The following is a 21,316-nucleotide window of genomic DNA, read 5'->3' as shown; positions in this document are numbered from 1 at the left end:
GAAAGCACAGTCAAATAAAAGACCATCCCCAAAGCCATTCGGTCCCTTGTAAAACGGAGCCTCCGACACGTAATTTCCAGTGAGCGAAGACCGTGTTATATCACGGTACCAGCGTGTAAAAAAAGATAATTACAGTTCCCATATATCTCCTAGGTGTGTAACAAATGCTTTTATAATGTTTCAAACACGTAATTAGTTACTTCAAGTAAGACAAGTCGTGTTAATGCTCCTTGCTGTGAAATGAATACTATTCATTTTGAAATGGACCCACTTTTAGTACCTCGACTTCGGGTTTTTATGTCCCATTATCATCCTGCCATGAAATTATATAAAGTCCTTGATTATAACAAGCAAACCTCAAAACAAATGTAAATAGTTCATCTGGGAATGATATTTCACAAGCCAGGCTAATCCTCAAGGTATAGTTTAATCAAATATAAGTTTTTGCATTCAATTAAGTGGTCCCTAGATTAATTTCTTTAGCCTGCATCATGCAGCAAGTTAATCTGCAACATCCATTGGCTTCTTGTGACCATCTCTGCATTTATTAATTTGCTATTGGAAAGAAGTTCCTGTGAATATCCGACTGCAAATAATAAATAAATAAATAATCAGAACCCATTTCTCAAACCAACTTGACCTTTTAAAGGTTGCAATCAAAAACCAAACTGTATTTTTAGTCCTTGTGTCTTGCCTCAAACAGTAAATGGGAATATATTGCTGCATAAGCACATCTTACTCATAAATAAATGTAGCGGATTCTTAATATTAAATGAGATTTTCAATGTTAACTGTAGTAAATTCTCAGTGAAAAGGAAGAATTACTCCAAAAATTATGCACAGGTAATTAAACTTATCGTGGGATTGTATTTGAGGAGTTATTTGGGGCTTTAGAGACACAGGTAGAATCAAGAGCAAAAATAAATGCAGTCTCCTTGTTTGTAGGGACTTGGATACTCTGCTGTCATATTAGCAGACTAAAGAAGAATGAACTCATGGGTTTAGGAGTAAAACAACGAGTCAAGGGCGAGGGAGAAGGTGCTGATGAAGAGAGGAGCAAGGAAAAGGTCCAACAAAGAGTGGACTTCAGTGCCAAACCTGGCCAGGGAATGGAGCGGCACAAAATAAGAGCGGGAAGAAGGTGGCGTTTTAAGGAGCAACGAGCCCAAGTCACAGATTTTGCAGGACATGGGTGATGGGAACCTGGCAGAGGTTGCTCAGACGCTGAATTTGGCCCCTTTGGCAAATGCTCAGAAGAAAAAGTCTCTGCTCCAAGGGAATAGGGGCCAAATCCATATGCAAACACCAGACAGGCGCTGCAGCCCTTCTCCTTTGGGACAAACCAGGTTGGCCAGGACTCACCAAATTCACCTCTGATGGGATGTGAATGACACTCGAGTCTCCAGGGCAAGATGCCAAGTAAAACATGGAGCTCCTAATACTGTGGTGCACGTCAGACACCTGAGCTATGGCTGGAGGAGGAAGCTCCGCGGGTAACCCCGTCACCACCAACCGTCCCCACCGGTCAACTCTTGTTGCACAAAGCTCTGGATGCCACAAACACACAGACTGTGAGGGAAAACGAGGAGGAGGAGAAGCCACGGAGGCCGAAATGACGCACCAAAGCTGTCAGGAAGGCCCCGTCGGTGGCACCTACCTGTTGACGCCGTCCCTGGAGAAGTAGACGGTGTAGGCCTGGACGGTGCCTCTGGCATCGGCGGGCGGGCGCCAGCTGAGGCGGACGAAGCGGCTGGACACCAAGACAGGGACGACATCTCGGGGGGCAGAGGGGAGGGCACTGGAGCTCGGGACGGCTGGAGGGGAAGGAGAGGAGTCAGTCAGAGAGGCCGGCGGCGCCGGCGGGTCGGGGCTGGGGGTGAGCGCGGCTGAGGTGTCACCACACACGGGGCCGAGGCGGCGCGGGGGGAAAGGGGGAGCGAAATGAGAGAAACGGGGGGAAAAGAGAGAGAAAGAACAACTAACAGTAAAACCGCACCTTAAAACACGCCACATTGAACCATTAATATCCTCAAAGGTGAACAGCGTTAAGCAAAACATGAAGAAAACGCGGCGCTTCCCCGCCAAACCGAGGCCTACAAAGCCCACGGGCTGGGAAGAGCAGAGAAAAGTAGAGCCTGGCACGTGACATGTGAGATAACTGCGTAAAAGCAGATAAAAACACAAGGGAAAAGACACCAAAAGTTGGTATTTACCCTGGTATATGTGGAAAAGTGCTCAGCCTACGTGCAAAAACCCAGAAATGGCTAAAATGCTGGTTCAAGCAGCCAAATGCATCTTATTTTGCAGCTTTTAAGGGTGTGTGTGCAGCTCACACATGAGAGCTGGTCAGCCCTTGTGTATATATTGGTTAGTTACTGTATTACTAGCATTAATTTAGTGTGAGATCGTTAAAAACGACAAATTAGCTAAGCAGCTGATGAAGAATAGCTCGTGTAAAACAAGTGACATGCGCTAAATATTGCCTTAGCATTTTTCGCCTTCCTAAACCATTATTAACACTCATTAACATTACCATTATAAATAATAAGTACTATTACCCTTTCCATGTTGTCATCAATCCAAAAAAAGGAGGGAATTAAGGAATCTCCCAGTGGCATTTCCAGCGTAATGATGTGTGGAAAGAAAATATTAAGCCAAAGCCTCGGTTCTTTTGGCCGCACGGTTGCGATCCGTTATTTGCCCTGAGATTGTGGTTAGTATCCTTAGTCATGGGCCACTGCTCTAAATAATGTGCAAACACAAGATCAAGTGGAATTCTGTGTACACGTACACGGGAGCGACGGGAATCTAGCGCTTCGCCGTCAAAACGGAGCAATTTGGGCTGCTGATCTGCTCTATATGTTGACTTAAACGTTATAAGCGTGAGTGTCTTCCTCTAATGAGGACGCTTCATTAGTAAACATCGTTAGGGAGGTACCAAGGGCAAGACCTGGAAAAACACATCTACAAGCTTTCTTCATTGGAGCTTGGGCGCCTGAATCCAAGACGGTCATTCCGAAAACGGCCCCGTTTCTAGTGATTTTGGCACCGAAGGTTCTGTAGAAACGCTGGGTTCCTCCAAGAAATCTTCAAGTCTCTGGTTCCTCTGTCGAAAAGGTGTCATCTTGGCTGAGCCTGGTACCCCTCTTCCATGGAAGAAGGAAGGAAGTCCATGGAGAAATTGCATCCATTCCTCCCTCAGGAGGCTCCCAAGGCTTTCGGCAAACTCTGCAGAGTTACCACCGACAAAAGCAATTTCACTTAGATCGTCGCTCGCCCTGAATAGCAAACACACGTGGTACAATAGCACAATATATCCCGGCACAAAACCTGAAATTATCTCGGCGAGTAATAGCTGAAATCCTTCAATCTTCCACACGACTTCGTGAGATCCATCCGCTCCTTGTTAAACCGGCCTCGGCGGAGCTTGACAGCCTCTGATTTTAGCCTGACGTGGTTTATTTAGCACTTTATTTATTTATTTATTTATTTATTTATTTTATTTTATTTATTTATTTAGCTCCGCTCTGCTCTCGTGGCAGGGGGAACATCCCTCTACCTCTGTGCACGTGCACATTCATTTTCCATGGGCATAAATGACTATAAAACAGAGAAAAAGCTGAGTCGAGGCCCACGGGGCCTGATTTTCATTCCATGGGAGAAGGCAAGTGGAGTATCTCAGACCCAGCACCCAAAAATCCCGTTATTTTTAAGGCAGAATCCAGAATGCTCATTATTCTATCCCAAAAGGGATGTGCTACCAAGATGCACCTTCATAACTGCTCTGGTCACATCCCATCTCAATGGTTAAATGTTATGGCATTATTCACTTACCACTGTTTTCTTTTTCAATAATTACAATCTTAGCACAGAGAAAAGCATTCAAGGCATCAGCTCCCCATGTTTTATGCTTAGAATTTGTGAAAATAGGAATATCTACCTATACCTTTAAAATACTGTCAATTAAAGCTAGGTGCAAAGATTTGAAACTCAGTATTTTGTCAGCAAAAATGCTAAAGCAGCTTCCCTGGTTGCAGGTCACCCTTGGGACTCCCTAAATATCCCACAAACCCTGATGCTGAAACACATTTTGAGACATTGCATGAAAAATTTCAGCAAAGACTCTGCATTGAAATATTATTTATGTTCTCTAACAACTATTTTCCAATTCCCCAATATGAGGGGTTTTTTTTAACACTAGAGAAGATTATTTTACATTTCTCACTTTTAAAAGACTTGGGAAAATTCCACTAAATGTACTTAAACATACGAGGAACATACAGGCTTTAAGATAAGCATTTCATTTCAGGAAAACAAGATGTTTCCTTCAAGTTAAAACAGAAATCTTTTGGATTAATTCAAGTCTCTCCCCCCCTCATATTTTTCTCGGGTTTAGCACTCGAAATCGATTATTCATACAGTGAGAATTTCAAGAATGACACAAGAATATGAATTTGTCCTCATCTCTCAATCCTCAGAGTTAAAAGCAAAAGCTATTTGCATGGAATTTTAATTCCAGAAATAACATCAAACGCATAATTACTGCCTGCTCTGTGCCCAGCCTAATATTCTCCCACACGCTCTGGCCGGTTCCCTCTTTTGTTGCATTCCTATATCCGGGGAATTTCGTCATTTTACGGATCCTCTTTGACTCATCTTCCATTGAATTGACCGGGAAAGATGTAGCTGAGAGCGATTATGGTTCCTGCGTTTTCTAGGACATAGGAAAAACAAAACAACCAAAAAATAAACTGTTTGAAATAGAGAAAACCAAACGAATCCCGGGTCTTAGTCTGGCCGTTAAGTGACTCCTTACTTTGAATGGGTGGTAAATGAATCCTGATCTGGTTTCTAACAGCTAGAGGCAAAGCAGGCTGGATGACGCCTAGGTAGATAGAAAATAGGTAAAATAGTCTCAAATACGTATTACATGAGACAACTTACTGGTAGTTTTCTACTCGTGGTCAAACACATTCTTCTGCGGGAGGAATTCGGCTACTTTTTTTGGGGAAATGTTGTCCCTTCCAGTTTTCATCAGCCTACACCCCAGGCAACGTGTTCTCAAAGTGCTTCACCTTAAAGCAGGTTTTTCCACTACTACGTGTTTAAATCACCTCTCTCGTGCTCCTAGGCCCAAGTCATGAGGTACTAATTTTTGCTCTGCTTCTTTTACAGCAATAAAACCACCTTGCTAGAAATCCCCAAGTCCACGTGTGTCTTAATGCCTGATGTCACCACGGGAGGAACCTGGTAAGAAACGCGCGGCGCATCCAAGAGGAGGGAGCCAGGAAGGGAAATAAGAGACAGCAGGGAAAATGGAGAAAAGATGGGAAGGATGGAGGGAAAGAGCAACTTCTTTGCATGGATTGGTTCTGAGCACGGCACGTTGCCCATGGGAAGTGTCTGCATTATCCACTTCACCATAGACTTAAAAAGAATTACACATAATAGTGGCAGTTACGGTGGTATCTTTAAAACCGCTGGCTTTTTGCCATCCTAATTCTCTCCTCGATCACCCGGTAATTCTCAACCTTTTTCTCACCTATTAGGTTTCCATTTTTCAGGTGCAAACCACCCGCTAGTATTTGGGGAGGGAGAGGATATGGGGGATCTAATGGGAGAAATATCTCAGTATGGGGGGAAAAAGAAGCCCTTTGGTAGCAGTTTTGCCTTGCATGGGATTGGATCTGGAAACAGCCCTCCTGAAAACCCACCTGCAGAAAAAGCATCTTGGCTAAAATGAGAAATTACCGGGGGGAAAAAACAGCGGGGACCCAGGGACAGAGGTGTCAGACATCAGCCCCCATCACACCAGCCTTGGCAACCACTAATTCCTGCATCATTCAGATTTTTAGTGCAGTTGATATATATTTTTTTGAAGAAGTATCCACGTGATCCTCTTCCCCCAGCTTTATTCCTTGGAGAACATCATCACGGCGCTGCTTTTTTCCCCTTTTCCTCTGGAGACGTTGCTTTTTCTCCTAGATAACGCTTTGAAATAAAGCAGCGTTTCTCAGCAGCGGGGGCCGCAGAAAAGGGTCTTTCCTTTTGAAACCCTAAATGCAATTTTATTTTTACGGCAATGATTAAAAAAGTAACGCCGTGGTGGCAGGGGTTACAGCTCCTCATCATCATCCAAGGCGATGGATAAAACAAGTCTATAATTGTCAAGGAGCCTTAAATAATTGAACAGGAACACACAGCATGGGAGGGGGTGTTTTTATTGTGTAATAACATCTCATTCTTCATCATAATTATGATTATTAGGCCTGCTCATTTGACGCTGCAGCCTTGCAAAATTCCCAGCCTGGTTCCGCGAGAGCTCCGAGCAAGGCAGAGTTAATTCCCTTTTAGTTTAGTGCAGTCTTCAGCTTGCTACCAGAGGGAACAGCTCTCCAGCATGCAAAAGTGGGGGAAAACTCCGTTTTCAAGGGAAAATTTCTGCAGATTTGCTTAAACGTGGGTGGTTTATTTGCAACCCGGCACCTCCTCGGGTGCACCTGGAATGGTGCAAATCCGGAGCAGCGTGTTCGCAATTCCCAAGCCGTGACCTCCCGGGAAAGACCCGGCTGATGCTCATGGAGCTATTCCCACCTGGAAGGCACCTGTGGTTCCTCACCGGAGCTTTTAACATCGTCCTCAAACTTTGCTCTGGAACATGGCAAAAAGCCCTGTGAAGAGGGAAGGAACTTGCATTTTATTTTCTTTCCAGCATTTCTGCAAGTTTGGCGATCTACAATGGAAATTCTCTAGTTGAGTAATTACCGTGGAATCATTTTTACATGAAGTTTCCACACTTCTGAGAACGTTTTTTTGTTGTTGCTTCCAAAAGGATGTTGAATTTTTCATGTTTTATTTACAAAGAGAGACAAATAACTCGGAGACTTGACTTAGAAGTCGGATGAGCAATTTTCGGAAGGGGAAATGCAAGAAACCCCAATTTCTGAAAGGGCTCGAAAATTCAAGGAACTTAAGAAAATCTTTTGATAGATCTAGTTGAGCAAACATAATTCTAGAACTCCATAGAATGGCAGGGATAGAAATTAGGAGTTTATATAGGAAGAAAAACCAGGATTAGTAACAAACTTTGCAAAATGCTGAAGTGCTATCAGCACAGTAAGTTAAAGCAACAAAAATGCAAGCCAGTAAATAAATGGCAACACAATGAATGTTTTATACAGAAGACAAAAACCAAAACGAAAATTAATTTATGCAGGAAAAGGGAAGCGCCACTTAAAAGCCAAACAAACCTTAAGAACTCAGCAGTCCTTGCAGCTTGCAATGACAAAGATCATTATAATATAAATGATCTCTGCTCCCAGAAGGATAAGGCCTCATGTAAGCATGAAAGAAAAGGCAGATGAAGAGCACTGGCTGCACGAGCGCTGCAGCTGGAGGGAGAGAGGAGGAAATTTCTGGATTTAAGGGCTATTTTGCTTCGTGGCACCCTGTAAAATGTTGCACCCCAGGTGCCTGCGCAGGGAAAGGGAGCCAGGACTTTTCCTTTTGGCAACTTTGGGCAAAAAGGAATGGGAAAAGGGAGCCGGTTCACGCGGAGCTCCTAAGGCATCATGGAAAACGTTTGCTCCCGTTTCCCTGTGAATGGAGAGAGGAGGAGGAAACGACCAACCCTTCGGCAGAGCTACAGCTGCCTGGATTTCTGCTGCGCTCCCTAAATGGATATCGAGCGGGTTGACATCGTTTCGGATTCATATATTCAAATCAAATGGGAAGGATAAAAAAAAAAATAAAAAGACAAGCCCTGCTCAATGCAAAACACTCCTTTAAGCAGGATCCCATTTGCTGCTCTCTCTCGCGGGTCACGGGGGTAATGTAAGAAATGGCAGGCAGACAAACCGCCTCCGGGAGAGCACCGGAGACTACATTCAAAGCGTGGTCACACTAGACCGATTCTCCCAAGCCCGGCGTGATGGCGAAAAAACAAAGTGTTGCAGGAGGAATCAGCAGAGGCCGGGAAGAAAATCATCTCTCTGCTATGGCCTCCTGCTTTTTTCATGCATTATGGATGGATTCCCGTGTCAGATCTCTTCCCCCTGCCTCCCCAAGGCGAAGGCTTTCAGGTGCGGCTCACCTCCCGCTTGCAAACAGCAGCTCTGCAACGTCGATGTTTACAGGTTTCCTTTGTGGAAAGCTGCCGTATTCTCCCTCGGCTTTAGCCTGACAATAAACGCCAAAATAGCCCAATTCCCCGTTACAGGAATTCTGGGATTTGCCCGGTCCACATGCAGCTTCCCTCTAGAAATCCGAGGGGGCAGATGAAAGCATCCTAAAGCCTTGCACAGTATTATGTTGTCTTCCCCGCAAGCAAACACAGATATCTCCCGACTCTGAACATTTTCATCATGCAAACAGTAATTGAAGAGACGGACTTTGTTTAGAAAAGCTCCCACCTTCTCTCCCTTTCCTAACACATTCTTTTTTTCATCTCAATGTGAGAAGAACCTGCTTCTTTCCAAACCTCGATATATTTCTTCGCTTGTCCTTTCAAAGCTGTCTTCGCCTCTTAATTTCATCGAAGCAGCTCCTCATCTTAAACATTTCTGAGCTGATTACCAACGTGGCGTCTACTTAATTACGAACATCATCTCACAGCAACTCTACAATCACTTGCTTCTTTTCCCAGGCGCTTTAACTCCTTCTCACCCCAGCCTTCTGCAACATCCTCAGCCACATTTGTATGAATTTCTCCGCTTTACGGTGTCTACAAACAGGCGAGACCGGGAGCTGCTCGCTGAGGGGAACCCAACCGCTTCGGTTCTTCCTACCACCTCAGCCTGAGGACTAGGTGGTAAAAAGGTGGCCACGGCGCGAGCCACGCGGACGTGCACATGGAGGGGCGTTTGGACGGATATACATCCATTTTCCATGTTGAAACAGGAGGTGACAGGACAGGCCGCCTCACGCGGCTCCTCCGAGGCCGCATCCCCACAGCATGGCGGCCATGTCCCCACAACATGGCGGCCGCGTCCCAACAGCGTGGCAGTCGCATGGCCGCGCTCCCGGCCCGCCCCGGCAGCCCCTCTTCGCACCGGGAGGGTTTCCCGGGAGTTATTTTCCATGCCGCGTTTCCACGGAGATTGGCCGGGAAGCGGAGCGAGGTCAGGCCGCCGCCTCCAAGGCCATCGCGCCTCACGGATGAGGCGGCTCCGCGCGGCGCGGCCGAGGAGAAACCGGGCGACCCGGGATCCGAGCGGGGCCGCTTTTAATTAAACACGGTGGTGGGGGGGACACCACAGGGCCACCCACACCCACTGTGACAACCTCGGGCATCTCCTCCCTCATGTCCCACAGGTGGGGCCATCCCTGGAGACCCCCACAGGGAACGAGGCACCGCCATCCCCAGAGAGACACCACACAAAATCACAGAAGGGCGCAAAGCCCCATAAAGACGTACACAAAGCTGCCTGTAGAATATTAATTTATATTATTAACTTATATACGGCCTTGGTTTAAAGTCACCGTTGTCAGGCACGCTTTCAGCACTCCGAATACAAAAATCTCGGTGTTATTTTGGTATTTAGAGGGCTATTTTTGCCGTCTGCTCCAGTCAGTCATTTGCACACAAAGATGAACTTCACAAAGGCGGATCGATAATATAGACTTGCAAAAACACAAGCAGCAGTGCAACATAATAAGCCAGATTTTCGTCTCACACATCACAGTGGGAATCCAGCGGAGTGGCTCTAATTTTGGGAGACTTCACACCAGACAAATTCAAGTCAGAAATCAGACTAATTCTTCCTGGTAGACTGGCTTTAATTTCTCACTTTTAGGAAACACGCATACTGAAGGGTATTATAACTGGATTTTTCTTTAATAAGAGCTAGATAATGGTATCTTTTCTTTCCTTTTCTTTTGGTTTCCTCTCTCCCTCCTTTCAGGTAATCCATCTGCCCAGGTTTCCTTGTATCATAATCTTGCTTGATCCACAGTGATGAGATTTGACCACAACAGGAGCTTCCCGGCCAGCGGGTGACAAATATTTCCAAACTCTGTGATTTCTTCCACACCATTAAATGAGCAAATTTACGTTTTATCCAAAATTCAGCCGGCATTGATGTTTTAATTGACAGCAGCTGCAACAGCTGTGGCTACCTGGCAGCCAGACGCTCCGCTTTGGTGGCAAAAATCCCACCAGCAGTTTCGGAAATGAAATTATTCCTATCTCCGAGCAGCTCGGAAATCCACCCTACACTAAATTACACTTAATGGAGGGAGGAAAAATAGACAACAAGCTATAAGCAGCAACAAACAAAAGCTAAACAAAGAGCATCTAAGCTCCCCTTAATCCTGGTTTAAGGAAGAATGGGTTCTTAGGAGCTACAAAGAGAAGTCTGGATAATCCTTGCTCTGCTCCTCGCTCGGAGCAGATGCCGACGACCACGAGCGCCGTCTCGCTCCTCTTGGTAGCCTGGCTTTGAAAACAAGCCACAAAAGGGATTTCCAAAGCTTGGAGAACTAGGAATATGATTCTGCAGATTCATTGTAGAGCGCAGGAGCCACCGGATGACCCGTTTTTAGGCAGGTTTTTAGGACATTTCGTGGAGAAATGGAGCTAAACACTGCCCTCGCCACTGCTTGCTTCTGCAAAGCATGGCGAGCACGAAACGCAACAGAAGCTCGGAACGCCTTCATCCTCACACCTTCATCCTCACACCTTCATCCTCACATCTTCATCCTCACATCTTCATCCTCACATCTTCATCCTCACATCCCCCAGCGGGAGGGGGACGCCCTCACGGGATTGCGATTGCACGGAATAAACCTTTCCAAGCGAATAGAAAACTCAAGAGAAGGACAAGCAAACAAAAAGGACCGTGAAATAACCACCTTTAAGGGGCCATCGCAGCAGAAATATTCCGTGCAGCAACGTGAAGGACAGTAAATGGTCACTTTTGATAGCTGCTCACCTTGGCCCTCTGTTCCTCGGAGGATTGGGGTGTTTTCTGAGCAAATAATGCCTATCACTGCTTTAAAGGCAGCCCGCCCCGCTCCAATCTTCCAGGGAAAGGAAGAGCAAGGCGAGAACGCTGCTGAATATAAATAGGAGGCAAGCACATTATAATTACAAATGTGGCTATCCGGTGCGCAGCTCGGAGCCCTGAAATGAGAGGCTGACACTGCCGTCCCCGCCAGACACCAATTACAATCACACCTCGCCGAGGCCACGGGGGGAAAGAGGCTCCTCCGCAGGGAATTTCCAAGGAATTTCCCCCTGCAAATGCCGGGCGCATCCCCCACGCTGATGCTTCCAGGAGGAATCCTTCCTACGGCAGAAAGGGAGGAAAGGGGGGACAGAAAGAGTCGCCTGCTCTTTTTGTCACTCACCCATATTAAACCATTTAGTCTATATTAAACACTCTAACAAGGATAGTCCGGCTGAATTCATCGGATTTTATTTCCAGGTGGCAGAGGGCCAGACACTGCCCTCCTCCTTCTAACTCCTTCCCAGTTTGGGGGTTTTTTAATACTGCAAAATCGCTTTTTTTTTCGCATGTAGGCAAGCAGACAGGCACACACATGCACAAACACGCACGGAATGGGGAAAAAGCCAGCGGTCCTTTATCGCTGGGCCTGTATGGACCAGCAAAATCAATATGTTGTAGCTGGCAGCACATCTGCCAGACAGAGGGTCAATACTGGTGGCAAACCTGGAGGTTCAGTTGTCCTTTCCCCAGGAATTTGCTTCACGAGCGGCTCTGTCACCTCTCACAGCCATTTGCAGCCTCCCTCCGCTGTCCTTTCGCTTCTCCTTTTCCACATTGGTAAAATCGACGGCTATTGCTGGTTTTCTCTGGATTAAGTTGAATATATTCGTACATCTGAGGTCTCCTTTAAGCTCCCGTTCCGCTAGCATCAAAATCCGGCGAGGAAAAGGCCAGCGCGGCCTCGCGGTCGACTCAATTTACTTGCACATAAACAAAGCACTTGCACGGAGCCCGTATGACCCTCTCCTCTTTTTAAGTATGCAGTTCAGTTACAGAGATATATGGCTATGTATACTGATATATACAGCCACATAGCTTCCTTCAAGGTCACAAAATGGGATATAAAACAAGCCCATCAACCTTGAGGAGCCCAGGACTATCAGGGGGTGATGGGGCCAAGCAGGAACAGGCTTCACAACCTTGGCAAGGATAAAGACAAAAATCAAAGCAAACGCAGCTCAGGACTTATAGTAAGAGTTCCTATATGAAACGAGGGCGTTAATTACAGGTAATTGTCCACAACGAGCTCATATAGGCCTCAAAATACGGTGCTTTCCATATTCATAACACAGCTATCCTGGAGAACGGAATTCCGGTGGATCCTGAAGTGTTAGCACTAATTGTGCAATTATTCATCCCGTCTTGTGATTATTCCGACATTACCACGTCAAGTCAATATACGGTAAGTGATCTTTTAATTAACGCCACTTAAAACCTACTTGTATTCCCGCTTCCCGTGACTATTATTTATCAAAAATTATCCTGTATTAATAAACATCAAAGCGTGGCAGGCTGGATTTTAAAGGGTTAACAACATTAGAGGAGGTTATTACCCCTCCTGGATTTTTTTTTTCCCAAATGGGCTTTATCTATTTTAATATATATTTGTGTCCCTGTTGGCATATAGGCAATAGCTCTTCCTCTCTCCCATGCAATAGGTTTCATGGGATTTTTGCCAGGATTTCCCAGTGTCTTAAGAGAAACTTTGTGTTTGGATTCTATGCTCAAATAAAATAAAATAAAATAAAATAAACACTGTATGATTCGGACATCCCCAGTGGTGTTTCCTCAAGAAGTTTCCATCCTGGCTCACTCAATCAAAGAAAGGCAGAACCAGACTATCTATCTACCCGCTTCTATCACCTCTGCTGTTTTGAGACTAGGCTTTGCACCAACTTCTCAATTAGAGCAAATTTCTGCTACTTTTGCATTTTTGCAGAAGTCTGGTATAAATCCCCAGGCAGGTGTCATAATATTATGGCAAAGACCACCATAAAAGCATGTAAACAAGATTTATTCCGAGCATTATCATGATTATCACTGCTGCTGTGGTGCAATAACTGCGTGCAGCCTCCTAGCTCTGCATACCAAAACCAGGGAACGAAGCCTCTTGTTTCCACACGGAGCCGCGCAGCACCCAATTTTCTGCTCCCAGCACTTTTTTCCAGTGTTTTCTCATCCCAGATGGTAATTCCAAGTTCTCCAAGGACTACAAGAGCTGCTTTTTTGTGTTTAAAACGAGCTCAACTCGCTCGAATGAAGCGCTCGCTTGGTACCCACCAACCAAGGACCCTTCCTTGCTGCCCTGCTTTGCCCAGGAGGCTCCTGCTGACAGCACCAAGATTACACAACGATCCCAATCCAAGGATTCCTCTAGCATGGAATTTGCTGGTAATTATCGTATCCCCAAGTTCATTACTCCAGGGCTGCCTTTACCCGTTTCTCCAGCTGGTTTTTCACACAGCAGGATAAAGCAATCCAAGATCCAGCGAGTACCTGAAGGATGGGTCAGAGAGAAACTGCAGGCATAAAGCAAATAACTGCTTAAATTCTTTACAGGGAGCTTTTCCTCTGGGATATCCTTCGCATCTGCAGCACGCGTGTCCATCATTCGCTAACACGGCGCTCGCTGTTCATTTCCTAGGTGTGCAAATAATAGGTTTTATACAGTTATAAAAATAAGAGAGTCATCTGAGATCTCTTTGACTTGCTTTTTCGTGCTGCGAAATTGCTTTCCAGGACGTGCACCAGGAGCGCCTAGTGGGGTTTTATTCCAGGATAAGACCATTGCAAATTCCTTTGGACTGTGTTCATTTTATGGGGATCACCTCCCTGTAGAAGATGAGAGAACTGGATATCCTTAAATCTGATTTGATGGTTTTTTTTCTGATTTAAAAAAAAAAAAACGAATGTAAAACATTCAAAGTCAGATTCCTTTTCCTGTTATGTACTTGCGAGCTGCCTCTTCCCAAGCCATAGGCAATAAAGTTGTTTATGGGAAGGGAATGGGAAAGGAAAAGACGTAACCCCCAAATGCCTTTTCCCTAAGTGTTCTGGAATCCACAAAAACACACTAATTTGTTGCCTTATGCATATACTGCAGACCATCTCCCATCACTTATTTTTCTCTAGCTCTTACTATATCGTTAAGCTCAACGCAGCTCTAGACATAATCTCAATTTTAAAAGAAATTAAGTGCAGTATTTCAGAGCAGCCTCCGTGTTGCTCCTGCAGGTTCCCCACTCCATGGTGGTCAGGAGTGGGTACAAACCCACTCATTCTTGCAATAACAACAACAACCACGGTGATTATAACCCTGGACCAGAGCAAAAGATTTCACAACCCTGAACACAACATCTTAGCCCTCGGCATGGCCGAAGTCATCGGAGAGAAATAAAAGCAAAACCGATCCCTGATTTTATGGATCAAAGAAAAGAATTGGCTCTTCTACCCCCATGCTGCTCTAGGGCATAAATCACTGTGAGTGTAAAATCATTAGGAGTTTACGTAAAGGGTTTCTTTGACCCCAGCTTTCAAAAGAAATCCGTTTTGTCCGCGCTCCCAAACGCAGAGCGGGATTGACGGGCCGGAGCGGGGAGCCCGTTCCTCGAGGCTCATCCCAGCTCCAAGCACGAGCTGGGCTGCTTCCTGCGGATGCTGTTCCATGTAAACACAATCCCCGCGCGCGAGATCCGGATTAAAAGCAAACATGAAGCAAACAAGCAAAACCCAAACGTGCCTCGTTTGGATAAAGCCCACCGACACGAAGGTATCACATCACCCCTGGCTTTTCGTGCCACCCAGGTGGCCTCCAGAGTCATTGCTAGGACGAGGCCATCATCTCCCAGAGCCCCAGGGAAAAGAATGCCCCAAACTGAGTATCTCAGAGCTGGGACACTTTTAACCACAGCTACAGCTGGAGGAGCGATCGGGAGTAAACAGCAGCTGCCCACTTGGGATTTTTGGCTTAATGGCATTGATTTTCCGGACAATTCCGTGCGTCCTTGGCGTCTTACCGGGCTCCGGGATGATCAGCTGGGCGCTGCTCTGCGCGTTCCCGGCGTCGTTTTCCGCCACGCACTGGTAGAAACCTTCATCCGACTTCACCAAGCCCAGAATCCGCAGGTTGCTGCCCCCCTGGAGAGAAAGCAGAAGAGAAGGAAGAGGATCCTCAAGAAAAGGTCACTATTTGAGACACCTTCAGCTTCTGCCTTCTGTTACCACAAGTGGAAACCAATTACGTTGGGTTAAAAACTTCATGTGAAGAGAAGGCTCTAGATCTGCTAAGAAAAAAATCAAAAAGTGAAATAATTTTCCACCCAACCAAGACAGCAAGAGACCTTTCCACTCTTTGGACGCTTAATGCTTTCTACCAAGCAATGATGTACAAAAAAGGCTGAACTTGCTATTCCACACGGCAGAGTAGGTCCATTAAGTGTGAAGAGATTAATTTCTAATTAATTTAGATTAATTTCTAATTACCACGATCTGGAAATAGTCGCTGGGAATGACCACTTCGCCGTTCTTGATCCATTCCACCGTGGGAGGAGGCTTTCCGGACACGGCGCATTCAAACTCGATGTCCATGCTCTCGTAGGCATACAGATTGGAAGGGCGGATTAAAAACCACGGCGGAACTGCAAAAGAGGGAGAAAAAATGAGAAGAGGCGACGACCGGAGGCGAATAAAGGTAAATCAGTGCGGCAAGTCTGAAAATTATTCGATATAAATAGGAAACGGTTCAAGAAAACTTCAACAGTTGAACGTTTGTTTCAACTTTTTAGCCATAAAAAGATTTAGACCTTCAATTTAGAAAACATGCAGGATTTATATGGGAAAAAAAAAGGATATAATATTCTGAAAAAGTGTAATCAAGCCGCATTCATTCCCGAGGATCAGATGCCAACTGCAAGTAGAAGGAGGAACCGTAAGTCAACCTGTGGAAAGGCAGGACCAGGTCTGACAAATGACAGGGAATTTCAGGTATTTAGAGGAGAACCATTTTCTAATAATCAAGGAGCTGCTCAGACGGGATTGCTAGACGATGAGGGGATCATCAATAACCAGGAAATCTGATTGGAAGAAGGAAAAAAAGGTTGAATTATCCTTGCTGAGGAGGAATTCTTCAGCTAGCAATTATCTGTTGCCTTGTGTTACTATAATCTATTCACAGTTTTGCGGGATGCTATACGATATGCTAATTTCATTTAATTTCCTCATTACCATAATACCGGGATGATGGAAATTGGAGAAAAACTGCTAAGAACATCACACTCCTAATGAGCGCCCTCATCCCGGGAAAACCCGCCTGCAAAACCCAGCAATCCATGCACGTGCCAGCAGCCGGGAACGCCGTCTCCTCCTCTGAATATTCATAGCGGCCAGGACGCCAGGATAGATTAATTTCTAAGTCCCATCTCTGACTTATCATTTCCGACAGAAAATCCAATTGTATTTCTGGAGCCATCACTCCCGATGCCTGATTATAATATTTATAAAGCCGTAATGCTTAAAACCCCCTCTAAATTAAAAGAAGGTGAAGATTACAAAAATCAATTGCTCGGCAGCGAGGGAGGGCTCGAGCCAGGGCTGCCCTCGCATCCGCAATTCCGAGCCCCGGCTCGCAGGGATTAGGGCTCCGGCTCCAATAACACCATCAAATTCCACCTCCGATCCCGTTCGGATCCTCGGAATCACGAGAGCTTCGAGTGCTCCTGTTGGAAAGACAACACAGACGGTTCCGCAGGTGATTTTGCCATTAAAATACTGGTCCTAAGTGAACGTGGGTTCACTTTTTGGCACTAAAACCCTAGCACGACATGCTCCGTAAACCCTCACTGCGCCCTGCTCGAGGAAGAGCCGGAAAAGTCCAGCTGCCCTGGCTCAAAATGCACAAAAATGATTTACAAGGACGAGAAGGCTCCAGTTTTGCTCCGTATCGGAGGGAAGACACTTTTCCACGGGCTTTAGCTCTCCAAACGAAGGTCAGCTTAGACCAGGACTGCACAAAAGTCACAGCAGGGCAGTTCAGGGCTCCCAAGAGGAGAGGAGCAGAGCTCCCAATGACTCCCATCACCAGCAAGAAGAGCTGAATTATCTCCAGGATTTGCAAAACCGACGAGCGGGGAGGGCGCGCGGGGACCCCGGGGCGATTTGCAGGCGTTAAATAATTCACGGGCGTTTCGCACCCGCCGCCACGAGGCAACGCGCTCAAGGTCACGATGGGTAATTAAGCGCCCGCGTAATTAACGGGCGGCCCCGGGGGGCCCCGACGCGGCTCGGCCTCCTCAACTTGCTGCAGGCCCCAAGAGCCAGGGAAGGGTTATCCCTCGCTCAGCCGACCGGGAATTCGCAGGGATTTTGCTGGGCTTGCCTATTAAATGCGCAGTTGTAAGGAGCACTTTGCAGGGACAACTGGAGAGGGGCTGCCTCCTTCCTGCTGGGAATTTCTACGGCCTCCATCGGAGAGAAAGAAGAGCTGGAAAGGCCAGTGGGAATATCAGCAACCTTGGTCCTAAGGTTGGCTCGAAACTCATGGCTTTTTGGTGGGTCCAAATTTAAGATATTTAAATGTTTTAGTACTCCGGCCTTTTTATTGCATGCAGTTACTGACATATATTGTATTGATGCATCCAAACCCTCAAGAAACAACTGGCCTTCGGGGTCTTCACATGGAGAACACCTTGCAGTTTCCAACATGCTAAAGCTGCTTTTTCTATCAAATACGATTTTCCTATGACTTATGATTCCTTTTCTATGACTAATTTGGACGATCGCCTTCATTTTAGGCCATTAGCTACACATGGAACCTGATAAATGGTTTTGAAAGACCCACCTAGAGCACCCACTATCTTGGATATATATACATATATATATATAAAAAAATACAGATATATTGAATATATAATTTAAAAATATATACAGTCTACAAAGTGGATACAAACTCAATCGCAAGTGACGCTAAAATAATTTGGTAGATCTCCCTCTACACTTTATTGTGTTTTCAAATATACATTGCAGAAAATAAAGGAAAATATAAAATAAAGTAAAATAAAATAAATAAAATAAAATGTTCCCGGAAATGTCCCAGTTCAAGAAATTCCCAGCGTGGGGCAAAATCTTGCAGGTCTGACCAAATTAACCCCCTCAGATCCCACTTGGATCTGGAGCAGGTGGGATCTAGATAGACCCAGATCCCCGGATGTGCAAAACAGGAGCTTTTAATTTATTATAATGGGAGCAAATTAATTTATTATAACAATATTTTGCACTTTTGAGGCTTTTTCTTTTCCATTTAAGAATCACAAAGCACTTTACAAAACAAAACCTCACAAATTAAATCTTGTGCTGTCTGAGATCGCTGTTATTACCCGCATTACACCCGGGAGAGGAAGAATCACAGAAATGCTAAATGAGTCACCCAAGGTCGCATGAGGAGACGGCAACGGAGCTTGAAATGAAAAACTAAATTTCCCGAATCTTTAGCTCACGCTTTTTAGGTACCAGACAACACTTCTGCACAGAAGTAATGGATTTATCCCAGAAAAGGCCTGAACTCTACCTTCATGGAAGCTTTTTCTAATGAAGTACGTTGGGATAGGGCACATGGACACCTAAGGAGAGTGTGAAAAGCCACCAAACTCCCTCCCATCAACTGTCCAATTTGGGACATGACAGGAGAAGAGGCAGAGTTTGTTAGCCGAAATTTTCGCATTTTCCTGGGCTGAGAATTGCCACTTTAGGTGTGGGAACAGCAGCACGAATGGATGCGGAGAACGACATCGGGCTTCATCCAGTCAAGTCTAAAGAATGAGGAGTGAGAAGAAAAATAGAGCAAATGTAGAAGATAAAGTGAGAATTGTGCCCAAATAGAACGTTTATTGAAGATTTTTTGGAGGAACGAGTAGTTCTTTAAGTGGCAGATTATATCATATCCCATATCCATTGCCTAAGTGCTGCCAAGTGCAGATTATCACATATTCACCCAAATATTCACACAAAGAACGATATCTACCTTATTAGAGCCCCGTTCTTCGTCACAATAATTAGCTTAATTACCCCGTTCCAGGACATTCTGCTGCAGAATGGCACCAAGGTCACGATTGCTGCCCATCTTCAACACTTTTTGCTTCACAACAGGTATGGATCGCATCGGGGTGGATCACAGCATAAAAGCTCCTACTTTTTCTTCTTTTCTTCCCATTTCAGGGTCATTTGCTGAATTTTCAAAGAGCCTCCCGTGAAATTCAGACGTGCGTTTGCATGGGCAAAGCAAGGGGAAAATCCTAGAACTTCTTTATTTTTTATTCCCATTGGAAGCGTCGGGTAGATCTAGACACCAAAGGTCGCAATGCGGGAAATTCAAAGTAGGAAAATTATTAGTTTTTGTAATCACATCAAAAAAGACCTTTTCGAGACAAATATGTGGGAAATTATTTCTTTTCCCCTCCAATTTTCCCTCTCCATCCTCCATCCAAGAAGTGCTTCCTCCCCAGAGTGCTGGTCATGACATGGGAAGGGAAAAATCGGGAATGTCGTCGCCTTTCCAAGCCCTTCCATCCCGCTGAGGATGCTCTAAAAGGGTTGCCCAATGAACCTAAGTTTACATTTTGGTCTTAAAATCCAAGAATTTGCCGTGACTTTGCTATCCTGCCAGCCAAGAGCAAGGAAAAACAAAGTGTTCCAGACTTTTTAAAAAAGAACTTGCAAACAAGAATGATCCAAAATCAACGACTTGCCCAACGGGGGTAGTTTGAGCTGCTGCAACTCGAGACGGAGCAAACGAAACCGCCGCTCATCGCAACGGTGGAAAATAGAGCACAGGAGGCAGTGAAAAACGACCAGTCATTTCTTTTCCCCCAGCTGATACGTATCTTATTTATTCTCTCTTGCACTATGTGAATGCTGTGCCATGCCCTATTTTGTCTTTCACCTCAATTAAAATGTAAATTTCTGCAGCCCATCTCTGTAATTCCACCCTGCTCCAGGCAGGGGAATTTAAACTGCTTTTAATAAAACCAACTACAGATGCTGCAATAAGATTCATTGCAGGCCGTTTGAAATCTATATTTTTAATGGTGTTCCGTGGCTTACAGTTATGTCATCGCTGCGAACGTTCCCACAAGAGGAATCCATGGAAAAGCCGCACGGAGCCACCGTGTGCCCAAACACACACGTGGGCACACGTTCTTGGGGATTATTTGGAGGGATTGCCCCTTTTTTTGCTCTCAGGAGCTGCAGAACGAGAACTGCTGGCTTGGATGCTTGAGCTGGATGTTTCAGACACTCTCCAAAGCTTTTCACTAGCCATGAGAGCATCATCTTCACCAAGATCTACCCCTAAGGTGACAGGGGTAGAGTCCCTGCACCCCGGGTGCCTTCCCTCGCTCCTTCCCGACCTTGGAAACGGTCATTCCGCTAACATTATTTGGGTTGATTAAAGGCAGGATTGATGCCTGCAGTTTCCATAGCCCGCTGCTGCAAAAGGTCAGTTGTTGCTCATGATTTATCCAGAAAGCTGCTCCCGAGCCCTGGAAGAGGAACGCGGCCCCTGCAAAATTTATTTTGGTCAACTTCCTAATTGAAATGGTCTTTTCACAGCCGCTCGCTGCCGATGAAAAATTTAAGGCTTCATAAAGCTTCCGTTTTCTTGCTGTGGAGAAATCCAGGGTCAGGGAGCGTTTTGCTCCTTGCTTCATGAGAGGCCCCAAGCAGAAGGGATGAGCGGGAGCAGAGCCCCAGCAAGAGAGACAAGGGCCCTTTCCGAGGTGTGAAATCCACTGGAAGGAGCCCAAAGATCTTCAGAGCACATGTATTTATTAGGCTAAAGAGAAAAAAATATCAGAGGGGTGAGAAAATACTCCTAAAAAAACCATTTTCCTCTATCTTTGTTATTGCAGAAGTATTTTTTTCAGATCTAGTAAATACGCTGGCGTTCTAATGTCACGTTAATTATTTGTGTGATTTTAGAAAAAAAGTAATTATCTTTTTGGAAAGGTTAAGGACTCGCTAATTGGGTTGAATTTTCTTGTAACAGCTTGAGGTCCTTGAACCAAACGTGGAGCATTGGGAAAATACAGGATATTTGAATTTTTCAAGTATAGTTTGGCATAGCCAGATACTGTACCTTTTTTTCCCTTGTTGTCCCAGTTTCGTGGTAATAATTTGCCTCTGCGTTAGGACTGAAGGAGCTAAATGCTGTGCTACAAAACCTAGAGTGCTCCTCCGAGCTCTTCTGTTCTTAGTTATGTAAAATTTAAAGGACAAGTCGAAATCAAAGGCCAAGTCAAAACCAAAGCCTGAGACGA

The 21,316-nt window shown here is 45.4% G+C and overlaps 1 protein-coding gene across 1 annotated transcript in view; it reads right to left on the bottom strand.

The window, feature by feature from the left end:
* The window catches only part of DCC (DCC netrin 1 receptor), a gene marked incomplete at its 5' end in the record, with an annotated part of 104,294 nt that overhangs the window by 68,028 nt on the left and 14,950 nt on the right, over positions 1 to 21,316 (bottom strand). Inside the window, 3 exons of the mRNA XM_088527849.1 lie at positions 1,658 to 1,814; positions 15,026 to 15,146; positions 15,492 to 15,646. Of these exons, the coding sequence (XP_088383975.1) occupies positions 1,658 to 1,814; positions 15,026 to 15,146; positions 15,492 to 15,646 (433 nt within the window). The remainder of the gene's footprint in view (positions 1 to 1,657; positions 1,815 to 15,025; positions 15,147 to 15,491; positions 15,647 to 21,316) is intronic.

The sequence above is a fragment of the Tinamus guttatus genome, unplaced genomic scaffold (genome assembly GCF_059628265.1).
Source record: "Tinamus guttatus ecotype Peru unplaced genomic scaffold, ASM5962826v1 Tinamus_guttatus_pri_ptg000293l, whole genome shotgun sequence".
NCBI classification, from domain to species: domain Eukaryota; kingdom Metazoa; phylum Chordata; class Aves; order Tinamiformes; family Tinamidae; genus Tinamus; species Tinamus guttatus.
Note: the sequence above shows the minus strand (reverse complement) of the source record. Positions and strands in the feature narration are given on the sequence as shown.